General features: G+C 47.0%; 1 protein-coding gene across 1 annotated transcript in view; it reads right to left on the bottom strand.

Annotated features, from left to right (window-relative positions):
* Window positions 1-897: 897 nt before the first annotated feature.
* Dock8 (dedicator of cytokinesis 8) overlaps window positions 898-25,515 on the bottom strand; it is a 189,667-nt gene continuing 165,049 nt past the window's right edge. Inside the window, exons 38-48 of the mRNA XM_032891748.1 lie at window positions 25,382-25,482; window positions 24,023-24,215; window positions 19,004-19,147; window positions 17,662-17,793; window positions 17,151-17,285; window positions 15,819-15,908; window positions 12,145-12,381; window positions 8,609-8,752; window positions 7,333-7,439; window positions 1,684-1,854; window positions 898-1,282 (exon numbers count right to left, since the gene is read on the bottom strand). Of these exons, the coding sequence (XP_032747639.1) occupies window positions 1,222-1,282; window positions 1,684-1,854; window positions 7,333-7,439; window positions 8,609-8,752; window positions 12,145-12,381; window positions 15,819-15,908; window positions 17,151-17,285; window positions 17,662-17,793; window positions 19,004-19,147; window positions 24,023-24,215; window positions 25,382-25,482 (1,515 nt within the window). The 3' untranslated portion in view covers window positions 898-1,221. The remainder of the gene's footprint in view (window positions 1,283-1,683; window positions 1,855-7,332; window positions 7,440-8,608; window positions 8,753-12,144; window positions 12,382-15,818; window positions 15,909-17,150; window positions 17,286-17,661; window positions 17,794-19,003; window positions 19,148-24,022; window positions 24,216-25,381; window positions 25,483-25,515) is intronic.

Here is a 25,515-nt window from a genome sequence, read left to right as displayed (position 1 = left end):
TTTCAGAACTGACAACTGACAACTCTATCCTGACCAGAAGGGCTAGACGCTGCACTAGAAGCCACTCCGGAGGGCACTGCTTGACTAAGGCCATTCCTACCAGGGGCTCTGAAGCTTCACAACACTTTGAGTTGTCAGAGTCACAAACAGCAGTCGCACAGAGAATTATTTATTTATTTATTTATTTATTTATTTATTTATTTATGAGACTTGGTCTCACTGTGTCCATCTGGCTGTCCTGGAGCTCGCTCTGTCGGCCAGGCTGGCCTCAAACTCAAGAGATCCGCCCGTCTTGGCCTCCCAGAGCTAGGACTAAAGGCGGGTGCCAGCTTCCCACTTGCTTGCCATCCGTATTCCATATTTAGTATTCGTTAAGGTCATGAGTTGTATGAAAAAATATATAATTTAATTCTCAAACCATAGCTTTGTTTTTCTTTTTCCTAAAATACACTGTAAAAAGAATCAAAAGCATATATTTTGTAGCACACAGAGGACGAATGTTCTGGAACGAAGGCAGAGTATTACCCTTGTATAAAAATCACCTTATCCCAGAGAAGAGAAAGGAGGCAGTGAGAGCAAGTGAATAGGAAGCCAGCAAAACGTTCTGGGAGAACTGCTCCGCTCTGGGGAAGGCGCTGTCGGTGCCGTGTGGCCGGGTGATCTGTACTGTCTTGTACAACTGTCCCCTGGATAAAGGTGGGCTCACTCAGCTTAACAGAAGCAACAACGCAGAGATAACTAGATGGCACTCAGTCCAGCAATGCAGGAGGGGCAAAAAGCAGCTTGTGGAGTGATCGATCCATCTATTCCCAGATTCCCAGCCAGCATGAGACCAGGCTTCCTGTAGGACTTCCTCTCACAGATGTTTTGGAAAACGTTTCACTTTTCTGGAGTTTATCTCACTGAAGGGATGAGTGAAGCTCACTTGGAATAGGCTGCAGGACAGTGTTCCACTCTTGTGTCCACGGTTTGAGTTTATTTTAGGAATTCAGATATAGGTCAGAAGACATCACTTCATGGGAGGACCGTGACTGGCCACTTGGCAGAAAGAGCTTAGGCCTTGTTTGTACAGCAGTATGAAAAATACTTTAATAAATACAAGTTTCCAGAGCACTGGCTGGACAGGGATTGTGGAGTCAGTCTTGGGTGGCTGCTGGGGACGTACCAGTGAGTCCTTCCAGGTAGTGGGGCCCCAGTCACTACAGGCAAAGGTGGCTTTCTTCAGCTGCCCTGTGACAACTGGGTTTCACATTTCCTGAAACTAGATCTGTGGAAAGAGTCCCTGAAATAAAGGAGAGAGAACAGAAGAGGATTGATCAGCCTTTAAAAGAGATGGTTGGGAGAAAATTATGAACCAAAAAGCTATTGGTCCTGGGGAACTTAGTCCATAAAGGAGTATCCGAGACCCATTCATATTGTTCAGCCCCTATCCCCTACACACTTACACACACACCACTGGATGGACTTGGAGATTCACTGGCCCAAGGTCAATAATAAGGGGCTTGGAGAGGTCAGGGGAAGGTTTAGGCTAAATGCAAACCACAGACTGGCTGGAGGCCTGCCTCCAGGTCCTCAGTCCGCATGGGCTTCCTGCTTTCTGCCAAGAACAGCTGAGCAAGCTGGATTTGGGGTGGCCCCATGATCTCTGAGTCCCAGAAAGAGGCTACACTGGCTCCTCCTTACCTCTTTTGACTGTCAACCCTGAATATGGGCTTGTAGAGCTCTGGGATTTTCCGCTCGATCATGGGCCTGAGGCTGTCCTTCAGCCTGTTGTAGTTCTTCTTGAGCTCCTGCTGGTACTCCCGTTGCTCTGCCGTAATGAGTCTCCTGTTCTTCTCTACGGCCTCACCGCATCTGAGGGAGAGAGAAGAGGTTGCATGTCCTCAGCGTTTGTATTTTAGCGGCTTGGAAAACAGTATCAGTAAGTCTGCTTCTTGAGGACCTCTGCCCTTATCTAAATGTTTCCTTAAGGCACAGTGCTCAAGCATTGGCTGTCGGCTGATGGATACTGGGTACCACGACTGCATCACGGAGCTCTGGAACTCATCCATAGACTAGTCCATGGATAGGGTCACAGTCTTATGGGCAACTGGGAAAAAACAGGAGGTAGGACCTCAGTGATGGGAGTGAGTCCTTGAAATGACCTTGGGGGTACATCTTGTCTGTAGCTTCATCATCCCTTTTCTTTTATATCCTGGCCACTGTGACATAACAAGCCTCCTCAAAAACATGCTCCCAACCATGCTGTCCTGCCTTCCTGCAGGCCAAAGTAATGGACCCAATTGATCATAGACTGAAACCCCAGAAACTGTGAACCAAATAAATCTTTACTGCTGGCAAGTGTTTTTGGTCACCACAATGTCAAGTTGTAGAACCACAACCTCTAATATATGTGAGTATGTGTGTGTGTGGTATGTGTACGGTGCATGTCAACATGTATGATATGCATATGCCTGTGCTAGCACTCACAGGTCAGAGGAGGGCATGAGGTAGCACCCTCTGTCACATCTGTCCTATCCCTTTGAGCAAGGTCTCCTGTTGAGCCTGTGGCTTATGATCTCTGCCGGGGCAGTCCAGCAGACCTTAGAGATACCAATCTTTCAGTCTCCCCTTATCCTCATTGCTGGGGTTACCTGAAGGTGTGGGACCTTGTGCTTGTTACAGGAGTTCTGGGATCTGCACTCAGGTCCTTACGTCTGTGCAGCCAGTGCACATACCCGGTGAGCTATTAGTGTAGCCCCACTGAGAGTGTTTTCAACCCTGATGGCTTATCAGCTCCCCCACAGAGCTTTCAAGAAGCAGACTTTTAGGCCTTGCCTTAGAAACCCGAGTCAGAACTGTGGGGTTCTGCCTGAACCTCCGGCATTCAGCTCAGAGCCTTGAAGAAAGCTAACTTACTTGGGCAAATGGACTTAGAAAAATGCTGCCCAGAGAAGTGGAGAACAAACTTGCTGTGAGCGAGAGGCCTTTAATGAGAAAGTTGTTTTGCAACATTGAAATCTGAAGCTTGTACCGCACACATACCTCCTCTCCAAGGCATTAAACTAAGAACCATTCTGGGTTATTTAAGTCCTGAGGCATCTGGAACCTGAAAGTCCCTCACCTGCCCTCACCCCACACTCTGTTGGGGTACATGGCACAGGAGGAGCAATTCCTGCCTAAGAGGAGCTTGTGAGAGAAAAGAGAAGCCTAAACTTACAGATTAAAAACATTGAGGAAGTACAGAGAGAGAGAGAGGGGGAGAGAGAGAGAGAGAGAGAGAGACAGACAGACAGACAGACAGACAGACAGACAGATGCACACACGCACACATAAGCAGTTGCACCTGGCTCAGATTTCTTTTTAGCATGCTTAACTTAGCCATCCTTCGTGTGTCACAGGAGACCCAATGTCATAGAGGTCATCCATTGTTAACCTGATTCCTAGAAGCCTCACGCCATTTAACACCCCTGAAACCCGCCAGATCTGTTTCCATGCACACTGAGTAAGTTCCTTTTTGACCCAAACCATCTTAAAAACCACCAACTTCACACTTGCTGTCTGACTCTGAGCCAGCATATGCACTGCCGGGGCAGTGGCCACACGTTCCTGCAAAGGTGTACAGAACATGGCTGGCTCTGATTCAGATATAAAAAGTAAAATTTAAGTCACTTAATCCTTCTAAAAGTCAGTTTTTATTTTAGTTAACTTTTAAAAATCATTTATTTTTATGTGTGTGTGCGTGCGTGTGTCTGTGTGTGTGTGTGCTTGCTTATGTATACACATGACTGCAAGTGCCTGATGAGGTCAGAGGTGTTGGAATTCTCTGGAGTTGGCTTTGCCTGCCTCTGCCTCCCAAGTGCTAGGACAAAGGCACGGGCCACACCTGGCTTATGGTCTCGGTCTGTCTGTCTGTCTGTCTGTCTGTCTGTCTGTCTGTCTGTCTGTCTGTCTCTCTCTCTCTCTCTCTAACTCAGCACTTTGCCCATTTTTTGAATCTGTAAGTTTGCTTATCATTTCTCTCACAACCTCCTCTTAGGCAGGAATTGTTCTGTGTGTGGGTGGTTGTGTCCCCTAAGAAAGTGTGTGCATGGCGTGGCAGGCAATTGTGAGCTACTTAATGTGGGTGCCGGGAACCAAACTCAGGTTCCTTGAAAGAGAACAGTACACACATTTAACTGTGGACCCACCTTTCCAGCCCCTGGAATCACTTCATGTTTATAATTTGTTAATTGTGATTGAATGTGTGGTGTGCATGCACATGTGTATGCACATGTGTACATGTATAGAGAAGCCGGAGGAAGACATCAGGATTTTTCTTGAGACAGGGTCTCTTACTGACCTGGGAACTAGGCTGGTGACCAGCAAACCCCAGCCATTGTCCTGTGTCTGCCCCACCCCTCCGCTGGGGTCACAGGGCTTTCAGCTCTGTACAGTCATCATTATGGTTTTCATTGTTCCCCGGTGGTGTCTACCTAAACCTGTCGGTTTCTCCTCACCTCTCCTCTTTGTTGCTCTTTGATAAGTTGTTGTTTCGGCTTTTTTTTTTTTTTTTTTTTTTAAGATTTATGCACAGCAACATTTGGGTTTTTATGTAGGTAGCAGGGATTTGAACTCAAATCCTCAAGCGTACACAACAGTGTTCTTATCCACTGAGCTATCTCCCAAGCCCCAGATCTCTGCAGGAATGAGAACAATCAGATTAAGGGAGAGAAACCATTGCAGTGCCTCTGACGGTCCAGTAAGTCTGGGAGAAGAGGGAGGAGACACTCGTGACATTTGTCTGCTTGCGTTTATGACCCTTCCAGGCATTTCCTCTTGGGAAAAGGCGGAGAAGACTTTGTCCTCACTTGGCAGCCATTGAGAGGGTGCCAAGAGGCTGGCAGTGCTGACCGCTGCATGCCAGGCTGCCAGGCCTTCCGGCTGAGTCTGATCGGCTACGGCTGACTCAGAAGCAACTCTCTGGGGCAGGAGAAGCAACTACAGACTTGGCCAGGGCTGTGCCCACAGAGCAATCCTTACGGGAAGGCTGGCTGGGGTCTCCTTTGAGCTCTGGGATGTCCACCAGCCTCCTGGGGAGCTGAGGTGACAGAACCCACAGAGGAGGAGGCCCAGCAGGGGGCCACCCTGTCTGCCAGTGAGTCACCTCTGCCACCTGGAAGCAAGCACTTGACACTGTTGTCCATGTTCTCAAATAGTGGCAGCTTCCCCATTGGAGGCAGCAAGCAAGGAGAGGGAAGCTTCAGGCACTGCTGTGAGGGGAGCTTACATGTCCTTACACTCACTTCAAACGTACAGTTTGATGAGCTACCATTTCTGACCTGTCTGGAGTGAAGAGGGGGAAGTTAACTGTGGTTGTGTCTTAGATGTGGTAGTAGCAGGCAGCATTGTTTTTTCTGTGGCCTTTCTGCGTTAGGAGGTCACCTCTCCATTCCCGTGGTACAGAGTGTATGTATGCTGGATCAGGCGGCAGGCCGCATGGACAGCTGCTTCAGAACGGCTGTTTGAGCATACTTGTCTTTTTGAAGGGAGGAAGACAAAAGGGAGAGCCTGAAGAGTTAAGGTTTGGGGAGCTTGGGGGTGGGAGTGGGGTTGTATAAACAGGAGGCAAGCAAATGGCTGCTCCTACCCAAAGGCTGGCATTCCCACCGCCTTGGCACAAGGACTCCTCAGTATTGCAGAATCTGCAGCCAGGCATCATAGCCGACACTTGTAATTCTAGCCCTCGGGATGTTGAGACAGGGGCATTACAAGGGAAAGGCCAACCTGGCCTTAAAAACAATACAAACAAACAAACACCCCAACCCAAACAAACAAACAAACAAACAAAAGCCAGAGTCTTGGGCCCTACTCCAGGCTTGCTGAACCGGTCTGCATTTGATTTGATTTAATTTGATAGGCGCCATCTGGCTTCCCCGGAGCATTGCTACTAGAGAGCTTTGCTATGCTTCCTAGGCTGGTCTGGGGCACGCTATGTCCATCAGAGCTGACCCCAAACTCACAGCAAGTCTCTTGCCTCAACTCGCTGAGAATAGCACTTTTAAAGACTTTGAATTAAAGGATCATCTTAGGAAGAGAAATGTCACCTGCCCTTGCGCTCTGACTGTAGTTTCCAGAGGCCTAGAGTACGCCCAGTAGGGACTGGCTAGGGCCCTTCATGCTATGAAAAGGAAACGTGCCATCGAAAAGGAAACCAAATATACCAGCATTCCTAGATGTCATCTATTGTACAAGTCAGTTCCAGATATCAGTGCTTCACTGAAGGAAGAAATGTTTCCCCTCACACAGCGGAGTTGGGCATTTCTCCAGTTTGTGATGAGGCACAGTCTCAAACTTCACCAGCCAGCAGCCCTCTAGTGGGTCGTCACTGAATTGGGCAAACTAACTTGTAGCTTCCTTTCTCTCTGTCCACCATGCAAGACTATTCCTGTACTTGGACATTGCACCAAGGTTCTGAGTGTAAAGGCAATTGGTACAGATGCTTCTGACAATTTTCTCTCTTATGAGTGAAGTGGCATCATACCCTATCTCATCATTTTTTTTTCCTTTCAGGACCACTGGAGACCTGAGGTAACTGTCTGTGTTGCAAAACTCACAAGGCCCTGCCCAGGGAGCCATTTTCTGACTAGGCTGAAACAGCTACCCTTAATGGCAGCTGCGCACAAGTCAGTAGGACAGGTGAGGCTGGCTTGTGTGGGAATGCATCGTCTTCTTAGCAAAAGGCCACTTTTAGATCCTTTCCTAGTTTTAGGCTCCTATAGTAAGTCACTGTAAGATTTGCAGAACTGCACACTACAAATGCAAACAGCTTTGACTTAGTGTTTCAGTGACTACCAGACCAGACAGAAGCAGGGATGGTCAAGAGCTAGAAGACTGCTGCAGCTCAGCCCTGCTGCCAACTGGCTGTGCGGCCATCAGTGAACTCACCCCCCCCCCATCTCCAAACCTCCCATGCCTCGTGTGTAAAGCGAAGATGATGATATCTGTCTTACAACATGACTGTGAGGACAGTGCCACGGCAGCCATGAAGCAGCCTGCACAAAAGTGTTAGTTTCTTAGGGACAGTACAAGCACTGTTGCTCCACGGCCCTGGACCTTAAGGTTCAGTGTGTGTGTGTGTGTGTGTGTGTGTGTGTGTGTGTGTGTGTGTGTGTGTGTGTGTGTGTGTGTTTGTGTGTGTGTTTGTGCCCAAGCTCCAGTGTCAAAGTGTTAGTTTCTTAGGGACAGTACAAGCACTGTTGCTCCACGGCCCTGGACCTTAAGGTTCAGTGTGTGTGTGTGTGTGTGTGTGTGTGTGTGTGTGTGTGTGTGTGTTTGTGCCCAAGCTCCAGTGTCCCCCACATCCCTTCTTACCGCATTATGAACTCCTTGAAGCATAACCTCAGCTTGTTGTGATGCCGGTAGAGTTTTGGGTCAGCCGGAATTTCAGCCAAGAACACTTGGGCCACCTCCAGTGGGCCCTGATGGAGAAAGAGAAACACGATATGGAATTGGAATGAAAGTTAAATTACTTGGGAGAGAGAGAGAATGTGGGAAGGGCTCCTTACTTTGATCATTTAATTTTGTAGCCTGCTTTGCTAAAACAGAAAGCCTAGGGAGGTCTTGAGTTTCTCAGGAAATTGATTCCTGAGGAGGACCAGAGCTTCAGGAGAATACAGACTGGTATGAGAGCGTCTTTGCCAAAAGCTTTCCCTTCATGCCACAGGGTAACGTGATAGCAGCGAGGCCTACTGCTGTGAGCGGCTCCTCTAAAGCAGGGGCTACCTCTACCTGTCCAAGCTTACCTGCTCATCTGGTGGCCCCAGTGGAGGAATCTCTTTATGTAAACCCCGGTTGGAGCCAGAGAATTCACAGGCCATCTGTGGCCTATGGTTGTGAGAGTAAATGGCTTCTGTTTTCTTCATTGGATGGGGACGCACAAAAGCAAAAGCCTCCCTCTAATGTTTTTCTAATCTTGGACATTTCTCCTGTTTACTACCTCTGATCTCCCTGAGTTGAACAGACTTACAATTTCTGCAGGGGATCCTCAGATGGAGAAGGTGTTAGCTGGGAAGAACAATGGCTACTGAGTTTTTGGTATGGCAGCGCGAAGACCCAACATCAAAAGGGGGTCACTAGACAGAAAGTACTAACTGGGCTTGTATGTCTCTCCATCAGAGACAGGCTAGTTCCGAGTAACATTCCACTCGGGTGGGATGGTTATAACAGGAATGAAAACAGTAATCTTGTCAAAGTGACCTGAGAACCCAGTCCCAGATCAGTCCTGCTGGCAAGGCCCTTGCTATGTTGGGAATATCTGCTACCTAACCAAAGAGACAGATGCCCTCTTTTCATCTCCATATACACATTCTTAGAATTAGTCCAAAGGTCTGCATAGAGCTCTACCTATCTTAGATTCAAGTCAGCTCTCTGCTATAGGACTCTGGTCCTGGGTTATATTGCCAGATCTGGTCCCTAATTGGAGACTCTGAGAAAATAGTATTCCTGAAGTACAGTCTACTCCTTTCTAGAATTTTTTTAAAGGACGATTGCACGTGGACTGGTTCCTCATCAACTCCTAAGAAGAGCGTGGACCACATGAGCAGAAACACAATCCCCAGCCAAGCTGCCATCCGTGAGCCCCACCTACCTGATTCACGGTGGCTCCCACAGAGCCTTGCAGTACCATCTGCAGCATCTTCGCGTCAGGGGGCTCCTGGTGAGTGGCCACCGCTAACTGCAAGGTCTTCTTCTTCATGTCTTCAATGGCAACTTCAATCGGAGTCAAGACGAACTGAAGAGAAGGCAACAGCGTAGTGAGGACGTGGCCTCCCCCAGTCCCTGGCAAACCTGGAGCTCTGGTAGGGAGGCGACCTGGATTTGAAGCAGCAGCTAAGGGATGGCTTTCAGGGTACTTTAGAATAATCTGAACAGGTCACCTAGAGACGGGCTTCACGTTTCTTCAGTACCTATGTCCAGTGTCTGTATATGAGTTTCTCCTTTAAACCATTGCCTGTCCTTTTCACTTTACCATAAAAGGGGAATTTATAAGATTAAGTAAGTAGCACAAGATGTATTAAGTACTAAGGTACAAATTTGATCATAATTATGTCTTATGTTCAAAGTGTTTTTTTTTGTTTTTTTCTTTTTTGTATTATTGAACAAGTTACTCAGATTACAAGGGAAAAGTATGGCGGCCATGATTTTCTTTCCCATCATCACGTAAGCTTTCATTCACATCTTCTGTGTCCTTTCCAGCTCACTGTGCTGGTGACTCCTTGTGAAGAGGGTGCTAAGTTCTGGTTTGGTCCTTCCTGAATGTCAAATCCTACCCCCCCCCACCCCAATTCACATTTAAAGCCCTAACCTTCAGGATCTCAGAAGGTAACCTTATATATAGGTAGTTAAGCAGGGTTAATTAGGGCAGATCTAGTCCACATAATGGGTGTCTTTAGGAGAGATGGAAATGAGGGCACAGTGTGTACGGCACAGACAGGATGAACAGGTACGAGGAGAAGACATCCTTTGATGAGGCAGGAGGCAGGACTGGGGCAGATTCTCCTTCAGCCTTCACAAGGACCCAACCCTCTAATTCCCTGAACTAGAGCTTCCCGGCCTTTAGAACTGCCAAGACAATACACTTCTGTTGTTCCTGTCATCCAGTCTGGGCCACTTAGTTGCACAGCATGGAAGATGGGGAGTAGTACTAGGGCATTGCACAAAGCTAGAAGGACACTTTTATAGACACTGCTTCTCTGTATTGTGCCCAGAATGTTTCAGTGTTTAAAAGTCTAAAACAGTAAGCACCACACACTAGATGCCTTCCCCACACCTTTCTATCGACAGTCTCCAGGGCAGGCTCCTCTCCCCTGTGACTCCTCCTCCCTGAGGAAGCTACATCACTCAACGGCAGTCTAGATGGCTGCTCTCCAGCCAGTTCGGCCCATGCAGCTCCTACCCCATGGAGTGGATGGTTGCAAGTCCTCTACATGCTCACTGACTTGATTAGGCCTGTTACAGTTGTTGTTTTGATGAACAACATATAAACGGATGAAGTCAGGGTGTGGAAAGAGAGCTGCTTCTGGGAAGATCAAGCTGGGTGCTTGGGTGGGACGTCATGAAAGTGAGTTGCTATAAAAATTCCTGTCACATTAGGTATGCACGAGACAACTGTTTGGGAAGTGTTGGGCTAGGTTCATCAAGGTCCAGAAGTCAGCCGCTCGCACTGTCAGTTTATAAGGATTTTTAAGGCCTCATTCTGAATCACAGAGGGCAGACTGAGAACTGGGTGTGGTTTATACAAGACAGACAATGCTGAGTTGCGATGAGTCAGGCCAGGAATCAGAGAAGGCTGCAGTCCAGGATAAAGAGGTGGTTTCTAAGTTGACACATAAGGATTTTGAGGAGAAAATGGAAGGATGATGCGATGCATAATTCTGAGGCTTGAGAGATCTTCTTGATAGACTCTATTAAAATGGGTTAAAGCCTTCCAAAGCACCTAAGGCCTTTCTTGCCAACATTTTTACTAAGAGGTTGGAGTCAAGTGCCTCGTGCACAGCCACTGGAAGAATCTGGGGCCAGGAGTAGGTTGCTGTACTCTTCCCACATGGAGCACCACATGGGGCTGCTTGTTTGTGATTCCCTCTCCAGCAATTCACAATATAACAATGCCTGAGACACCTACAGGCCTTTAGGTCTATATTTTCTGGTTTTTTTTTTTCCAGAAGAATGGGGCATAGTGTGCAATATTTTGGTAAGCATGAAGCTCTGAATCCAGTACCTAGTACTGGAGAAAAACATTGCATAAAATACAAAATTTAAATACAGGCATTCATGTCTCCCTGGAAAGATGGTTCTGGAAATTGTTCTCTCCATCCGTATTGAAATCTGTGGATGCACAGATGTTTGAATATGAAATATACCCACAGATCCATGGACTGGGGGCTTGGTTTCCAACAGAAACCTTTAACATAACCAGTGGATGAGTCTCTCACGAAGTGTAGACTGTGGGGCCTAGCTGGGTGGTATAGGTTTATGGGAGCATAAACCCTTGGGGCTGTAGTTTTCCTTGTCCCTTCCTGGAAGCCTTGTCTGCTTCCTGGTTGCTATGGTGTGCATGGAACAGCTCTGCCGTTCCTTCTTCACCGCAATGGACGAGACCTTGAAGACTGAGTTACAGTGAATCTGCTCCTAAGTTGGTCCCACCAGGCATTTGATCACAGCAGTGGGACACACTCTATGGGGTAGCAGTAAACTCTTCACATCCAATGGGCTGCAAAGACTGCAGACGATCTCTGCTACAGACAGGGTTTCTCTGTGTAGCCCTTGGCTGTCCTAGAACTCTGTAGACCATGGAGATTTGAACTCAAGAGATCTACCTGCCTCTGCCTCTCAAATGCTGGGATTAAAGGTGTGTGGCACCACACCGGGCAACGGGTTCCTTCCTATCTGCTCAGGAGAGCTTATATGTATGCAAAGTTCTTATTTTTTTAAGGGTAAAAATTCATACAAATTCTGTATATATGTAAAATTCCCCTTCAATATGCCAATTCATAGTTGGTTGATTCTATGGATATAAAACATAAGAATATGAAGGGACTATATAGACATATACGCTTATAATTAAAATGGATACACTAAATATGTAAATATGCTATATAAATAACTTTAAAGAGCTAAATATTTAATACTGTCTTCAAAGGTATAATTAACTGAATGAGATTCCCTTGGCCCCACGAGAGTGAAAGAATAGCCTTGAGGCATTATTTCAAGGATATCTTTGCCCAAGCCAGACAAATGTCCTACCGTTGAGCTACCTCTCCAGCCCTGGTTTATTCAGACAAAATCTGGGTGCCTTAGACTTGCTATGCAACCCAGGATGCTCTCCAACTCAAGATGCTCCTGCCTCAGGCTCTGGACGACTGGGATCACAGTAGTCCCAGGGCTGGCACATGTTTGTTGAGTCTTACCATGTCGTCCTGGTTGCCTCGGAACTTGTTAGGCAGATAAGGCTGGCCTTGAATGCACAGCCATCCACCTGCCCCTGAATCCTCCGTGCCACTGAGCCCAGCCCTTCTCTTCCCTTCCTTTAGGGTTCCCTTCATGAGGTAGAGCTGGTGTGTGGGTCTGGGAGATCATCCAGGCCCCCCTTTCCCAGAGGTGGCCACTTCCCTCGGGGTGCGTTACCTCCTCTTTCTGGCTGACTCGGATCCTGGTCTTGATGTAGGGGAAGGCATGCATGGTGGTGAGCACCGTGTTCCTGCGATGCTGCTCGTGCAGCTCTCCCCGGGGCCTCCCCTCCAGGGTGAAGGGGGTGGTGTACATGAACCTCCGAAGGTTGAAATTCTTCTCGAAGTAGGTCACCCTGTCTTTCATCTCATACTCATCAAAGTAAGGCTCCACAAAAGTGATCTGTATGTAGGCCTGGGGGAAGAGGCGAGGAGACAGGAAGAGACGAGCCATTCAGCCAAAGAGGTGCATGCTGGGACAGAGCCCACCACTCCTTTCCAATCTGGAAAACCACCAATGCCAAACACCTCGGGCTGGAATTCAGAACCTGCCCCTTCTCCTCTCCACCCCAGGCAAAGAAAGGACCCTGAGGTTGTGGAAGGGAACATGCTTAAAGGAAGAGATGGGTTCACCTGCCCCATCTCTAGCATGGCAAAGTCATCCATAATGAGGGCCTGCTCCCTAGGTAGTGCAAATGCTTAGACTGAGGAAATGTACAACAGCAAGTGTTTGCCAGAATGGAGCGGCTGGAATGTTCGAATGAGCACCAGGAATGCAGAGTGCAGCATGGCTGCTCTGTAAGCCAAGGCTCCTCATGCAGTCAAATGCCGCACACACAAGAACCCCACTCCCACGCGTGTACGCAGTACTCGTGTGGGGTTCTCCCTTGGGTGTGCTCATTGCTCTCTTGAACCAGAGCAGCTGTGATGTATGAAGGAAGAGGGTAGGCTACTGTGGCGCTCTCCGCACCGATGATGTCTGCCCCTCCTCTGCTGTTTTCCACTCTTCCCCAAAGATTAAGCTGCAAACCCTTGCTGAGGGGAGGGGCTTCTTTGGTGGAATAGCTGCCCGTAAATCACATAGAGGGTTTCACAGTAGTACAGTGTATTATGAGTACCCATGCTCTGTAAATAACACCAATAAATTCATCGATTTACCAAGTTAGACTTGAAGAGAACCCTTTCTTTGATCTGTTGTTGCCCTCACTATATGAGGTGAACAGAAACATATTTCTCAGGAAATTCACAAAACACAACAGGAATGAAGGTAATAATCGGTCTCAACGAGGCCATGCTTGAGAGGTGCTGTTCTCAACCCGAGGGTCATGACCCCGTGTGGAACTACCCTTTTACAGGGGTGGGTGGCATATTAGTGCACATCAGATATTCACATCACAGTTCATAACGAAAGCAAAATTACAGTTGTGAAGTGATTTTATGGTTGGGGTCGTCACGACATGCACTGTATTAAAGGGTCACAGCGTTAGGATGGTTGAGAACCACTGATCTAGAGCAACATTGTCCTCAATAAACAACTAGAAAGCGCCCAAGTGTCCCTCTAGTAGAGATACTAAGCAAAGTGTGGCATATCAACACAGCGAATGACACTTAGCATGAACAGGAAGGAGCATTTCAACTTGGTGAGTCACGGATGGGCTAGGCTGAGTAGAAGTCAGCTTCAAAGGGCTGCATGTGCCACATGGGCACCTCCAGACAGACAAGTCTACACAGATCGGGGTCCACCGCTCAGCTTGGTGACCACTGAAGGAATTAGGGAGTGGTGGCAAAGAGGCTGGGCAAACCTCTCAGAGGAACAGGGTGGTTTTGTACCTTGACTGTCAAGGTACTGGCTATGTGTATGTATCCAAATGACACATCAGTGAATTACACACACACACACACACACACACACACACACACACACACACACACACACCCACATACACACACAGGAGAGAGAGGGGGGAGGGAGGTGGAGAGAGGGGAGAGAGGGAGGCGGGGTAAGGGTAGGGGAGGAAAGAGGGAGGGGTGGGTGCTTGTTAATAAAGAAGAGTTCTTTAAAGGCACAAGGAAAGGAATGGAAATGATCAACGTTTCAGGGTGGGACACCTCAGAGAGGAGGAAGAGTGGCTCACTGACCTCACAGTGTAATTCACGCTTTAGAATAATGAAATCTGGGTGTGATTTTGGGTTAGGATTCTCTTTCTAAACTCACAACCTGCCCTGGGAATTCTAAAAGAGGGGAAAGGCCCTGACGCTGGGAAGGGCACTTGGGCACACAGCCAGCCTTATCCTCCAAGGACTCCAAACATTTCTGTCCAGTGCTTATCTTGACTGCTCTCAGGCCCCAGCTCAGGCTCTCTCAAGAGAGCGTTTGGACAAATGTCGAAAAACATGCATTTGGCCAGTCCCTCCCTATCAGATCATCTTTCTGCAATTCTGGAAGGCAGAACTCAGGGACCCACAAGGAGAGGACAGAGAAGCTGGCCTTCCTTCTGACCTTGTACTCTATGAATCCATTATTGTACAACCGTAATCAGAACTGTGGTTCTGTTGTCAGTCCTTGAGCTTATCCGGGAGAGTTAATCTAACCCAAGGGTGTCGTAAGAATTCCTAAATTTGTAGTCAGCTAGAAGCACGGGTGGTGTGGGGGCCTCAGCTGAGGCTCATGTTTGAAACAAGGGCAGTCTTGAACTTGTGAAGTCACGTGCTACAGCTGTCAGCATCAGAAATGCACAGCACTATCCTCTCAGCGTGGGATGGAACCTTGGTGTGGAACAATGAAGCCTATGGCCCTGATGTTGCCTCCCTTACCATAGCCATCCTGCACGTCTCTAGAAGGAAAGCCTGCAGCTTAAAGAATGGAGCCACTAAGTATGGCCAGCCAGAAGCCGCTGCATTTACTTACATACACGCACGCACGCGCACACACACACACACACACACACACACACACACACACACACACACAGGTCCACACACAGTTTGTATTTGCCATAAGTGTGCATGCATTTCTGCAGGGGACTGATGCCATGCAGCTGGAGTTACAGACTGATAGACTGATGTGGGTGCAGGGAACCAAACTTGGGTCCTTTGGGAGAGCAGGAAGTGCTCTTAACTGCTGAACCATCTCTCCAGGCCCAGAGGTTGGAATTTTAAAGCTTGCTTTAAGTAGAAAGTTTAAACAGTTTACAGAAATGTTCTAATGAGCCACAGTAATTAAGAAGAATGTGGGTGGAATCAGACCTCTTGTGAGAGTCGTGGCTCTGCCATTAGCGTCATCTTGGAAAGTGGTCCGACCTTTCCAAGCCTCAGCTTTCTTATCTTATAAAATGGAAACAACCAAACCTAGTCCTAAGGGCTGTAGGGGGATGATGAGAAATGCTTTATATAAACACAGAGCTGGGGTGTGGCCAGACTGAGTTACACAGCCAGAACCTGTCAAAAAATTCTAAAAAGGAGAAGTGGGTAAAATGAGAACCCTAGTTCAGCTCCCTGGTACCCACAGAAAAGCCACCGCCTTGCACATGTGTATCCCCAGTGCTGGGGTGGTGGGGACGGTTGACCCTGCTGTTTACTGGCCAAACAGGGAACCCCAGGTATTAAAAAGAAAGTGGTTCATGATAGAGAAAGACACCAGGTGCTAAATTTTAGCTTGCACATGTGGTCATATATGGGAGGGTGGGCCTTCATACACTCTACTCATACATGTGTGTGTGCACCCCTCAAAAAAAAAAAAAACAAGTCAAAACATGGTTACATTTGAAGGACTGGGGTAGTCCAGATCCAGAATGTCATTTTCTTCTTTCAGGGTAGAGTCTGATGACTGCTTTTAGTCAATTTTCTCCATACCTTGTTAGGATCCAACTTGGTTTTATCCACGGGAGTCGAGTCCTTTATCACTTCCACAAACTCGGCACCAAAACACTGGCCATAAAATCCCTAGGGAAGAGAGGCCCAGGGTATGTAAAACTCATTTTGAAAGCTTGCAATTCTTTGGAACAAGCACAAGGCAAGATTTGCTGATTATTGATGGTCCCTCTGAGCTAAAAAGCAAACTTAAGCACTTCCTGAACCAGAAATAAAAGTCTAAGGATGTTCAGCACACTCGAATACCTAGGTGTTCCCTACAGTACGGATGTGTGCTCTCAAATTCAGCCAACATCATCAGACTTTTGGAAGAAGCTCCATGGGTAAGGCATGATTTACATTTTGTATTTTGTACCCTGAACATTTGGAGGGGCCAGACTTCCCATGACGTGACAAGCCACAGTGTGAAGGAGACAAGAAACATATTTCTAATCCTAAGCAGAGGACACAATATTAGGGAGTTAAGAGTCTGGGCCCATGGCTAGTTTTCCTTGCTGTGAAGCAAATGACTTTGGACAAGCTACCCAACCTGACTAGGCCGCGGCTTCTCAGAGTTGAGTCTTCTCCTCTTGGCGGGGCTGAATAGTACAAGAGACAACTGAGCGACACTTTTTAAGCTTTCCGGTCATAAGAGGGGACACAGTCAAAGTGTGGCATGGGAGCATAAGGAGGGAGGAGTCGGTGGTTAGATGTCAGCTCTTCACAGGACCCCGGTCTCTGCCCGAGAGGGCTCTTACGCTTGCTCCTCTCAGTTTCTGCTTCAGTTTTCTCAGCCTTTCTTTATGCTAGTTCTTTAGCTCTGTCCTTTCAGAACTCACTACTGTTTTCTGTTTCACAGTGTAGCTGCCAGGTTTTAGCTGGGGCTAGCCATAGCTACTTTCCAGCCGCTTTGTGTCTGAGAGGAGTGTGCTATTAGGGGACAACTTAAGGACGGTCTCACCGCTGAAAGTGGAGGGAATGATTCTGCAGTTTTGTCAGATGGCTTCCAAATTGAGATGAGAACCCTCAAGCAACATGCCCAATGCCTGTGCGTGGTACACAGTGGTCATGCGTGGAAGGGGGCTACAACGATGGATGCTGACTGAATTTTATATAGTCTTGGAAAAATCACTTCAAGATTTAAACTTTAAACTCTGAAACACACACAGAATTCAAGAGAACGTCCAAATGTGTATGGTATTCACAATCTTGCCCACTCCCCCACACTACAAATGTAAGGTAGAAAAGTTAGAGGCCAGCCATGAACGTATTTTGAAAGTGACATATTGCCTTATTCCGGAATGTACAAGGTCAAGCACAGACTCACTTTCTCACCTCTAGTCTATGTGAGATCTCAGGGAGCTTTGTAATCGCAGGTTCCTTGTACACAAATTCCTGCTCATCCAAATCCCCAAATTTGGATCCGTAGAAACCAACTCGGAAGTAAGTTCCAAACATCCTCTTATGGTCCTGTTACAGGAGTAAAGAGAAGCGTTCTTAGCTGTGTTGTTACCGGTGACCCACTGGGCTAAAAGGACTGGTTATTGGGCTGCAAACAATTTACTGTCATTTACTCTCATTAAGAAGATCCCCTTTGTTAAGCAGACTTAATATTTACATAATAAACCCCAGAACTGATGACAAAAGACATCCAATGAGAGACTTCTGGGGCCTTCGTTTAACTCAATCTTCTCACATTTCCTAGCTATAAAGCAATCCGACTTGAGTTGCAGCGAAGATGATGAGCTCAGGGGAATCTATAGCCAGGGAGATGGTGGTGCAGCACTAGGGCAGGGTCACGTGACACCGGCTCACAGAACCCACGGACCAGGCCCATCCCAGCTACCTTGTTAATGATGTTGTCAAAGGCCTTCTGCAGCTTGTCGTGAGTAGAGGTCAGCTTCCGGAAATCTCTATGTGCTTCCAGGATGGGAATGACCAGCTTGTAGACCTCATTAACTGTCTCGTACAAGCCTCCCTGGGAAAGAGGAGATCATTTAATGCACTGGAAGTTTAAGACAAGGGACGAGTTAATTATGCAAATAACACATCCGAGAGCATCACAGTGCTTTATGGAATCCAGGTCTGTCTGGACATCTTCGGGTCAAACCAGGCACATTGCTATCTTTATGGTCAAGGAACATTGCTACCCCCATATGGCAATGCTAACTAGGGAGGAAGCTTTTCACAAACTGAAAACTGGAGGAGATGGCCCAGGCCCCGAGGGGCTTGGAGAGATGTGCCTGTGGCTTTTGAGTTTATCAGAGGTTCTCCTCTAGCCAGACTCAGGGCCTCAAGGGAGCTAATATGGTTCTAACCAATTGATTTTCTAGGATTTCAGGAAAATAAGGGTATATGTGTATGTGTGTGTGTATATATGGAAAAAAATACAATAATATGCCTATGGGAAAATGTAATAAGAAATCAGTTTTTTAACTAAAAATTAAGTTAAAAAGTCTTTTCTGGAAAAGTTTTCTAGGAAAAAAAGATAGGGAAATAAAGGCAGTGAATGCAAACGTCCAAATGTTAGCAGTATGGGGAGGGAGTCTGGAGGTAAAGAGGAGAGAATGAAAATCACAGGGAGGAAAACAGACTGACTGACCAGGTAAATAAAGTATTACACTTACGTGGCTTCACTATGGGGGCAGGGGCAACAGAAAATGGAAAACTACAAGCGGCTTGCTACCATGACCTGAGTTGCCACCATGGCCTGAACTGTAGCTCTGTGCTTTTCCTCTTACTAGGAGACCCAGATCGGGCTAGGGGATGGCTCTGTGGCTTCTGCTGTTTTCAGCTCTCCGAGCTGCCCTGCTGTGCACGGTCTTGAAGACCTGTTGAGTGTCAGATGTGGAAGACATTATAGATTCTCAGGGGCTCCTCCCCTATTTTTTCTGAGATTATGCCTCATCTCTGATGGTGTAACCTGGGCAAACTGTCTCCCTCTCTATGGCTTACATTCTACCCCATTAAACAGAAACAACACTGAAACTACTCCTGGCTAATGCGTATGCTGTGGAATTAAGTATGTCCACGGTGAAAGGCGTTCTCTCCTCCCTTGGAGAGCTGATGCAATTGTGGACATCGACCGCTCCGCTGGGCCAATCTGGGAACACCCATCCAGGCCCAGCCCTGCCCTGCATGCTCCTCTGAGTGCGATGAAGGGTTGAATGAGCCCTGTAGACACTGACCGTGCTGAAGAGCTCTGCAGCCTGCTCCAGGAGGCCTACCAGGCCACTCTCAGTGAAGTAGCGACCAGAGCATACACCGTCCTCATCAGGTGACAAGGTGTCATCGGAGACTGCAGACTCCTCAAGCACATTGGAAGAAATATTCTGCAAGAGAACCCACTATGAGCCCAGGGAGCACAAGACCTGACAAACAGGGCACCACAAAACCCAGACAGATAAAGAAGCTAAGCTCTACCGCCTTCACCAGACCATGATTACTACGAGTCTGTGATTCCAACCCTGTGAACTTCTGGTGGCCATTCATTTTGAAAGGCGCTCATGGTCAGCCTCCTGGGACTGCTGACTTGGGACCTGCTGGCCTCTGACAGCGAGTTTCTCTTTACATTTTGTGTCGCACACACCCCACATGCCTCATCAAGCTCTGATCCCGGGAGGGACATTAATACCCCTGATAGGCCGAGAGCCACTCTTGGCTTCCAGAGATGGAAGAGGTGAGCAAACTTGTCATCAAACTCCACAATTTTTAACCATGAAGCAACGTTCTAGAAAGGACACTTCCCTTAACAACAGTTTAGCTGAAACAGCCTTACTGTTAGCGAGATAACCCTACGCAAACACAGAGTCCTGGATTAGAAGGGCAAGGCCGGTGAGCAGAAAACGGATTCCTGTTTTGCTGACGCTGCTCCTGCCGCCCTGACCTTGAGCTACAGAAGTGCAATGTTACATAGGGAAGTGATGGACGAGAATGTCTTTATGGATGCTGTTACGTAGGACAGAAGCTGCACTCCCCTTTCGTCTCTGTGGTTTTCCTTCCTATGAACTACAGACATGAGAGCCTCTTAACAGGGAATGTAATATCTTGGGCAGGGTTGGCTCAAACGGGAAACCCAGGGCACAGCCTTCAGGCAGCATTCATGTTCAGGGTCCTGGGACTGCTGACTTGGGACCTGCTGGACTCTGACAGCGAGTTTCACTTTGCATTTTATGCTGCACACACCCCACGTGCCTCATCCAAGCTCTGATCCAGGCAGGGACATTAAAGGCCCTGATAGGCCAAGAGCCATTCTTGGCTTCCAGCTATGGAAGAAGTGAGTATGGTATAGAGAAGAATGGGAAACTTCCACTGTGTAGGAAGCATAGAGAGCACACAGGTCACGCCTTCCTACTGCTGAACACGTAACGCTCTGTCCCCTGGAAGTTGGGCTATACTTCAGAACTCTCTCGGCAAAGCTCAGATGCGCTTTGTGAAATATAGGCTGTCCACCTTCTGATTTGGCGAACAAGATCATGGGATCTTCTTTATGAACCCATAAGGAGGCAGTTGCTGTAGCCTGTCCCCTCACAGTTACATTGGAATACAGTTTTATGAACACAGAGTTTTTCAAAGTCCTCTGTGACCAATCTTTCTTCAAAATGTGAATCATTATGACGAACTGATGGCAGAGGGGACAAGAAATTCAGCTGGCGGAATCTAATGGCTTAGGACGCTAGCACTACTGGAACTGTATGAGACTTTCCTACTCCTGGAGGAACAGGCATGTGCTGGGCAGCTCAGGAGCTGTAAGTCATGGGGGAAAGACTCTGGGCAGACACTCCTGGCTTCAGAGTGAGGGTGTAAACGCAACTATCATATCTGTGCTTGTGAGGTCAGTGTTGCTTGTACCCCAGGGTTAGAATTCCGATGATCTCAGTGGCTTGGACCTCACTGCCTTCCAAGTTATTTCTCCTGAACATTATCTCTGCTTTACAAGTCTTTCCCAAAGGCTTAATCTTATCGGAGTACAGCGAGATTAAAAACTAAAGCAGGATGTTTAAGGAATTGGCTATAGAGGCAGGCATGGTAGTAAAAGCCTAGAATCCCAGCACTTGTGAGGCAGAGGCAGATGGATCTCTCTGAGTTCAAGAGCAGTGAGATCCTGTCAAAGAAAAAGAGAGAGTGAGGGAGGGAAGAAGGAAGGGAGGAAGGAAGGAAGGAAGAAGGAGGGAAGGAAAGAGAGAAAGTAGTCAATAGAGGATACCTGTTGCTAATACTCTCTGAATTCCTTTATTCTTTTGTGACATAAAGTATCTTAATTTTCTCAATGTGACCTGTGACTATGGGATAGATAACAAACCATCTTACTACTTTGACCGTTATGATTGATTCAGGGATAAACACATGACCTGGTCAGAACCAATAAGATACCCTGAGACATTTTTTGCAACTCTAGAAAGAAGGGATTTATCTTTTCTTGAATCTCTAGCATCTTCAGTGAGGAAATTCTGCCTATGAAGAATGATGCCCACCACACCACCGAAGGTGGATGAGTTTGGATTTTAGGTCTGGATTGGCAAGTACTGAGGGCTAGTTTCCCCGCACAGGCTGATGAATTCCATGTCTCCTTAGGTTAATGTGGGCTTGGTATCACTCACTTTCCAGCACCCATTTCCAAATTGACTCTTGCTAGAATATAAAGTTCGTGTGGACGGGATGAATGTTCAATGAACATTCTGTAAAAGAAGGAATGGACAGCCAGCCATGGTGGCCTTTAATCCCGGAACTTGAGTGACACGGGGCAGGGGGACCTCTGTGAGTTTAAGGCTTCTGTTCAACGTGGGGAGTACCAGGCTAGCCAGGGCGGTATCGCAAGACCCTGTTTCAAATAACGACAATACTACAAAACAAAACAAACAAAAGCCAAAAACAAACAAACAAACAAAAAAACAAAAAAAAAAAGAAGGAATTGATACAGATATATAAAGAGAGGACGAGGGGGAGGCAGCTGAGAGAACATGGCGACGGATGTTAAGAGTCCTCTCTGCGCGTGTTACAGGAGCATCTGAAGATAAGAAGGCTCAGATCAGACACCAAGCCCTGACACCATTGCTGACGCCAGAAGGAGTCTGGTATGGCTGTTCCCTGAGGGGTTCTGCCAGCACCTGACCAATACAGATGCAGATACTCACAGCCAACCATCAGACTAAGCCGGGGTACCAAAATGGAGGAGCTAGGGGAAGGACTGGAGGAGCTGAAGACGATTGCAACCCCATATGAAGAACAACATCAACTAACTGGACCCCCCAGAGCTCCCAGAGACTAAACCACAAACCAAAGAGCACACATGGAGGGAGCCATGGCTCCAGCTGCATATGTAGCAGAGGATGGCCTTATTTGGCATTCATGGGAGGGGTGGCCTTTGGTCCTGTGGAGGTTTGATGGCCCAGCGTGGGGAGATGATAAAGGGGTGAGGCAGGAGTGGGTGAGTGGTTGGAAGAGCACCCTCATAGAGGCAAAGGGGCGAAGGGAGACGGGGTAGGGGAGCTGTGGAGGTATAACTGGGAAGTTATATCATTTGATATAATTTGATGTCATTTGAAAATGTAAATAAATAAAATGATTAATAAAAAAAGGCATATAAGAAGATGGATCTGTATACTCCGCATAAGGCTAAGATAGACTTCCCCAGGGGTTCTGGAATTCTATCCCACCTTGGCAACTCAACCAAACTCTAAGTACCGCACAGATAAAGTAAGAGTTATTAAACATAAAAGTAAAAATGAAATTTGGTTAATTTTTAAGCATTAGGTAGGAAGTAACAAAGTACAGCGTTTAGGAAAAGGCGTAAGAGAGCTAGAAGAAATAGCTCGGTAGAGGAGCTGAGAAAAGGGGGACAGTTCCATGTCAAGGGAGAAGTGTAGGTGTCCTGCAGGAGCTGGAGGGCAGCGCTACAGCAGCATGGTAACAGGCAAGTGGGCAGAACAAACCGCTTACGGCATTTCTCTAAACTTTCTCATTCCCTCGACCCAGAATCAGATGGAATTCTTTCGTGCTTCTGAATGGGAATTTAACTGGGTTTTATAGCAAACATTCCGAATCGAGACTAAAAATTTATCTGTGGAGAATGAAATCAAAGAGCAAGTGTTCTTGTTACTGTAAGAGAGGAGGCAGGAATGAACAGAGATAAGGCTCAGCCCACAGATGAACAGGCCTTGAGAAACCAGAAGCGCTGGGCTCCACCAGCAATAGTTTCGGTGTCTTTTTCTCGAAGCCTGGGAAAGCTACTTAGAGTCGTCTTTTCTTTCTCCGTTACAAAGAAAGCATCACAAATTGTGTTGAAGAACAGTAATGAGAACAAAGCCCTTCATACATTCATCCACGGAAGTTCAAACAAGAACAATGTAAAACGCTTGTCTCCAGCTTCCCACGACTGGCTGGAGACGGCCATGACTATCCTGTAAGCTGCAGGGATGGTCATCTCTACAGAAAACCTACTCATAACACTTATTGTTGGGGCTTTCCTGCCCTTTAAGTAGTGCATTAAACCACACGGTAACAACAGTCCAAGGACATAATGGGCAGCCCTGGAGGAGTTTTTAGGTCTGACACAATTTGCCCTTGTTGGCTGTAGGTAAATTTCAGGTTATTCTCAGAAAGCAACCATTGAGCCATTTTGTTTCCCATCTCAGGTAAATTTGATTCTTTCCTTGTTTTGGACAAGAGTGGAATCTCACAAAGTCGGGGAACGGATCTGAGGGACTGGTTTGTGAAGGAATCATTATACCACTGTCCCCTCCTTGCCAGTATATAAGCCAAATACAACTGTTCTATAAAGAGTTTAAAATGATCTTTAAAAAGCGTTGTCTTGTTTCTTACATCAGTGAAACAGAAGTAACACTAACCTCCTTATCAACCTGCTTCGCAGGCTTATGGGGATGGCCGAATGTCTAAAATGTCTGCGAATATCTCCCAAAGCTCCCGTTACCTCTAAGTACCATTTACTGTAATGAATATGTTTTAAAAGACGGCGAAGCCATTAGACAAGGCGATGATGATAATACTTTGACACAGGGCTTTTCAACGGCGGCAACACAGACAACTAGGACCAGATATTTGAATGGTGGAAACCATCCTTGGTTTTTTTTCCTTCGTCGCATCCAGAAACACCTGTGGTGACTGTGGACGGACGCACTCCCTCGGGTGGAAGCACCCAGCCCCTGGTTGGATGCTGATCTAACAAAGGCGGCCCCTGTCTGTCCCACCTGAAAGCTGACGCTGCCCACAGGCAGGTAACTGTGGTCCTCCAGCATGCTCAGGTACTCTGCCACCAAGGCTGCTGCATGCACCAGGCACATGGCGGCCTCTGTGAAGCACTTCCTCTTAGTGTGTTTCTCTGCCATGTTCTGGAGCCAGGTCAGCCGCAGGTCAGGGGATGCCTGGTAGCTCTTGGCAATTCTGAAGACAGATTGGGAAAGTTTCATGTTCAACCCTTCAGTGGCACCCCTCTTACAGGGGAGGCACCTCAACTTTCTTGTTCTTCTCTCCTTGTATGCTTTATTATCCCCCATAATATTTTTGTTTACAATTAAAAAAGAGAGAGAGAGAGAGAAACGGTAAACATTTCGTACAACTCTAGGTGCCAAGAGTGTGCTGGATGTCAAGAAGGAATGATTAGCACAAATCTTCTGAGGAGAAAAAAGTCTGTTAAAATGATGTCCACTTTCATGGATCTCAAGTAATCTCCTTCCTTTTATCTCAGAGTTATAATGGGGGACAAAGTACTGTTTCTCTTATGATGGATCTGAGGATTTTTATCTGTAAGTGATTTCTCCCCAAACTACTGGACCAGAAGAGAAAGGGTTTAAAGTACAGTGACTTCTAAAGTAAAACTTAGAATTCTCTGTTCATGGATACAACTTCAGTTCAGCCTGTGGGAAATAACTCATGTAACAGATAATAACTCTTTTCTCTCATCCTAGATAGAATATTTAAAATGTTTTTAAAATATTTAAACATTGCACTTGGTTAAGGAAACCTTTCTGGAAATTTGGAATGAGCCAACTCCAGTTTTCCATTAGTGTTCGTATATTTTCGGATGTTACTCCCAAACTGCCCTACCTATCCTAGCTATGATAATGACACCAGAGAGGGCTCCACTGGGGCTGGAGAGATGGCTCAGTGGTCAGGATCACTGACTGCTCTGCAGGACCTGGGTTGATTCCCAGCACCCACACGCTGGCTCCAAACTGTCTATGACTCTAGCCCTAGGGGGATTTAATGCCCCCTTTTGGCCTCCAGGGGCATGTGGTACACAGACATACATGCTGACAAATCATCCATTTAAAAAAATAAAAAATTAACAAAAAAAGAAAAAAGGTGAAACCTCACTGAGACAAATACCCAGACTCACAAATATCACAATTAATGTCTTTTTGTTTTGTTTTGTTTTGGTTTGGTTTGGCGGTTTCTCTGTGGAGCATTGGCTGTCCTGGAACTCACTCTGTAGACCAGGCTGACCTTGAACTCAGAGATCCACCTGCCTCTTCCTCCCGGGTGCTGGGATTGAAGGTGCGTACCACCATGCACAAGAACAACGCCCTTCTCTGCTCAGGAGCCTTTACCTGTACATGAGGTCCATGAGCATCTCAGGGTCCTCCTGGAATTCCCTCATCTTCACTGTGTCGTATAAAATGCTGTTGAGATTGCAGAGAAGCTCCTCCACCTGCAGAGAAAGTGCAGACAGACTTGATCGTTT

The sequence above is a fragment of the Rattus rattus genome, chromosome 2, assembly GCF_011064425.1.
Source record: "Rattus rattus isolate New Zealand chromosome 2, Rrattus_CSIRO_v1, whole genome shotgun sequence".
Taxonomy (NCBI): domain Eukaryota; kingdom Metazoa; phylum Chordata; class Mammalia; order Rodentia; family Muridae; genus Rattus; species Rattus rattus.
Note: the sequence above shows the minus strand (reverse complement) of the source record. Positions and strands in the feature narration are given on the sequence as shown.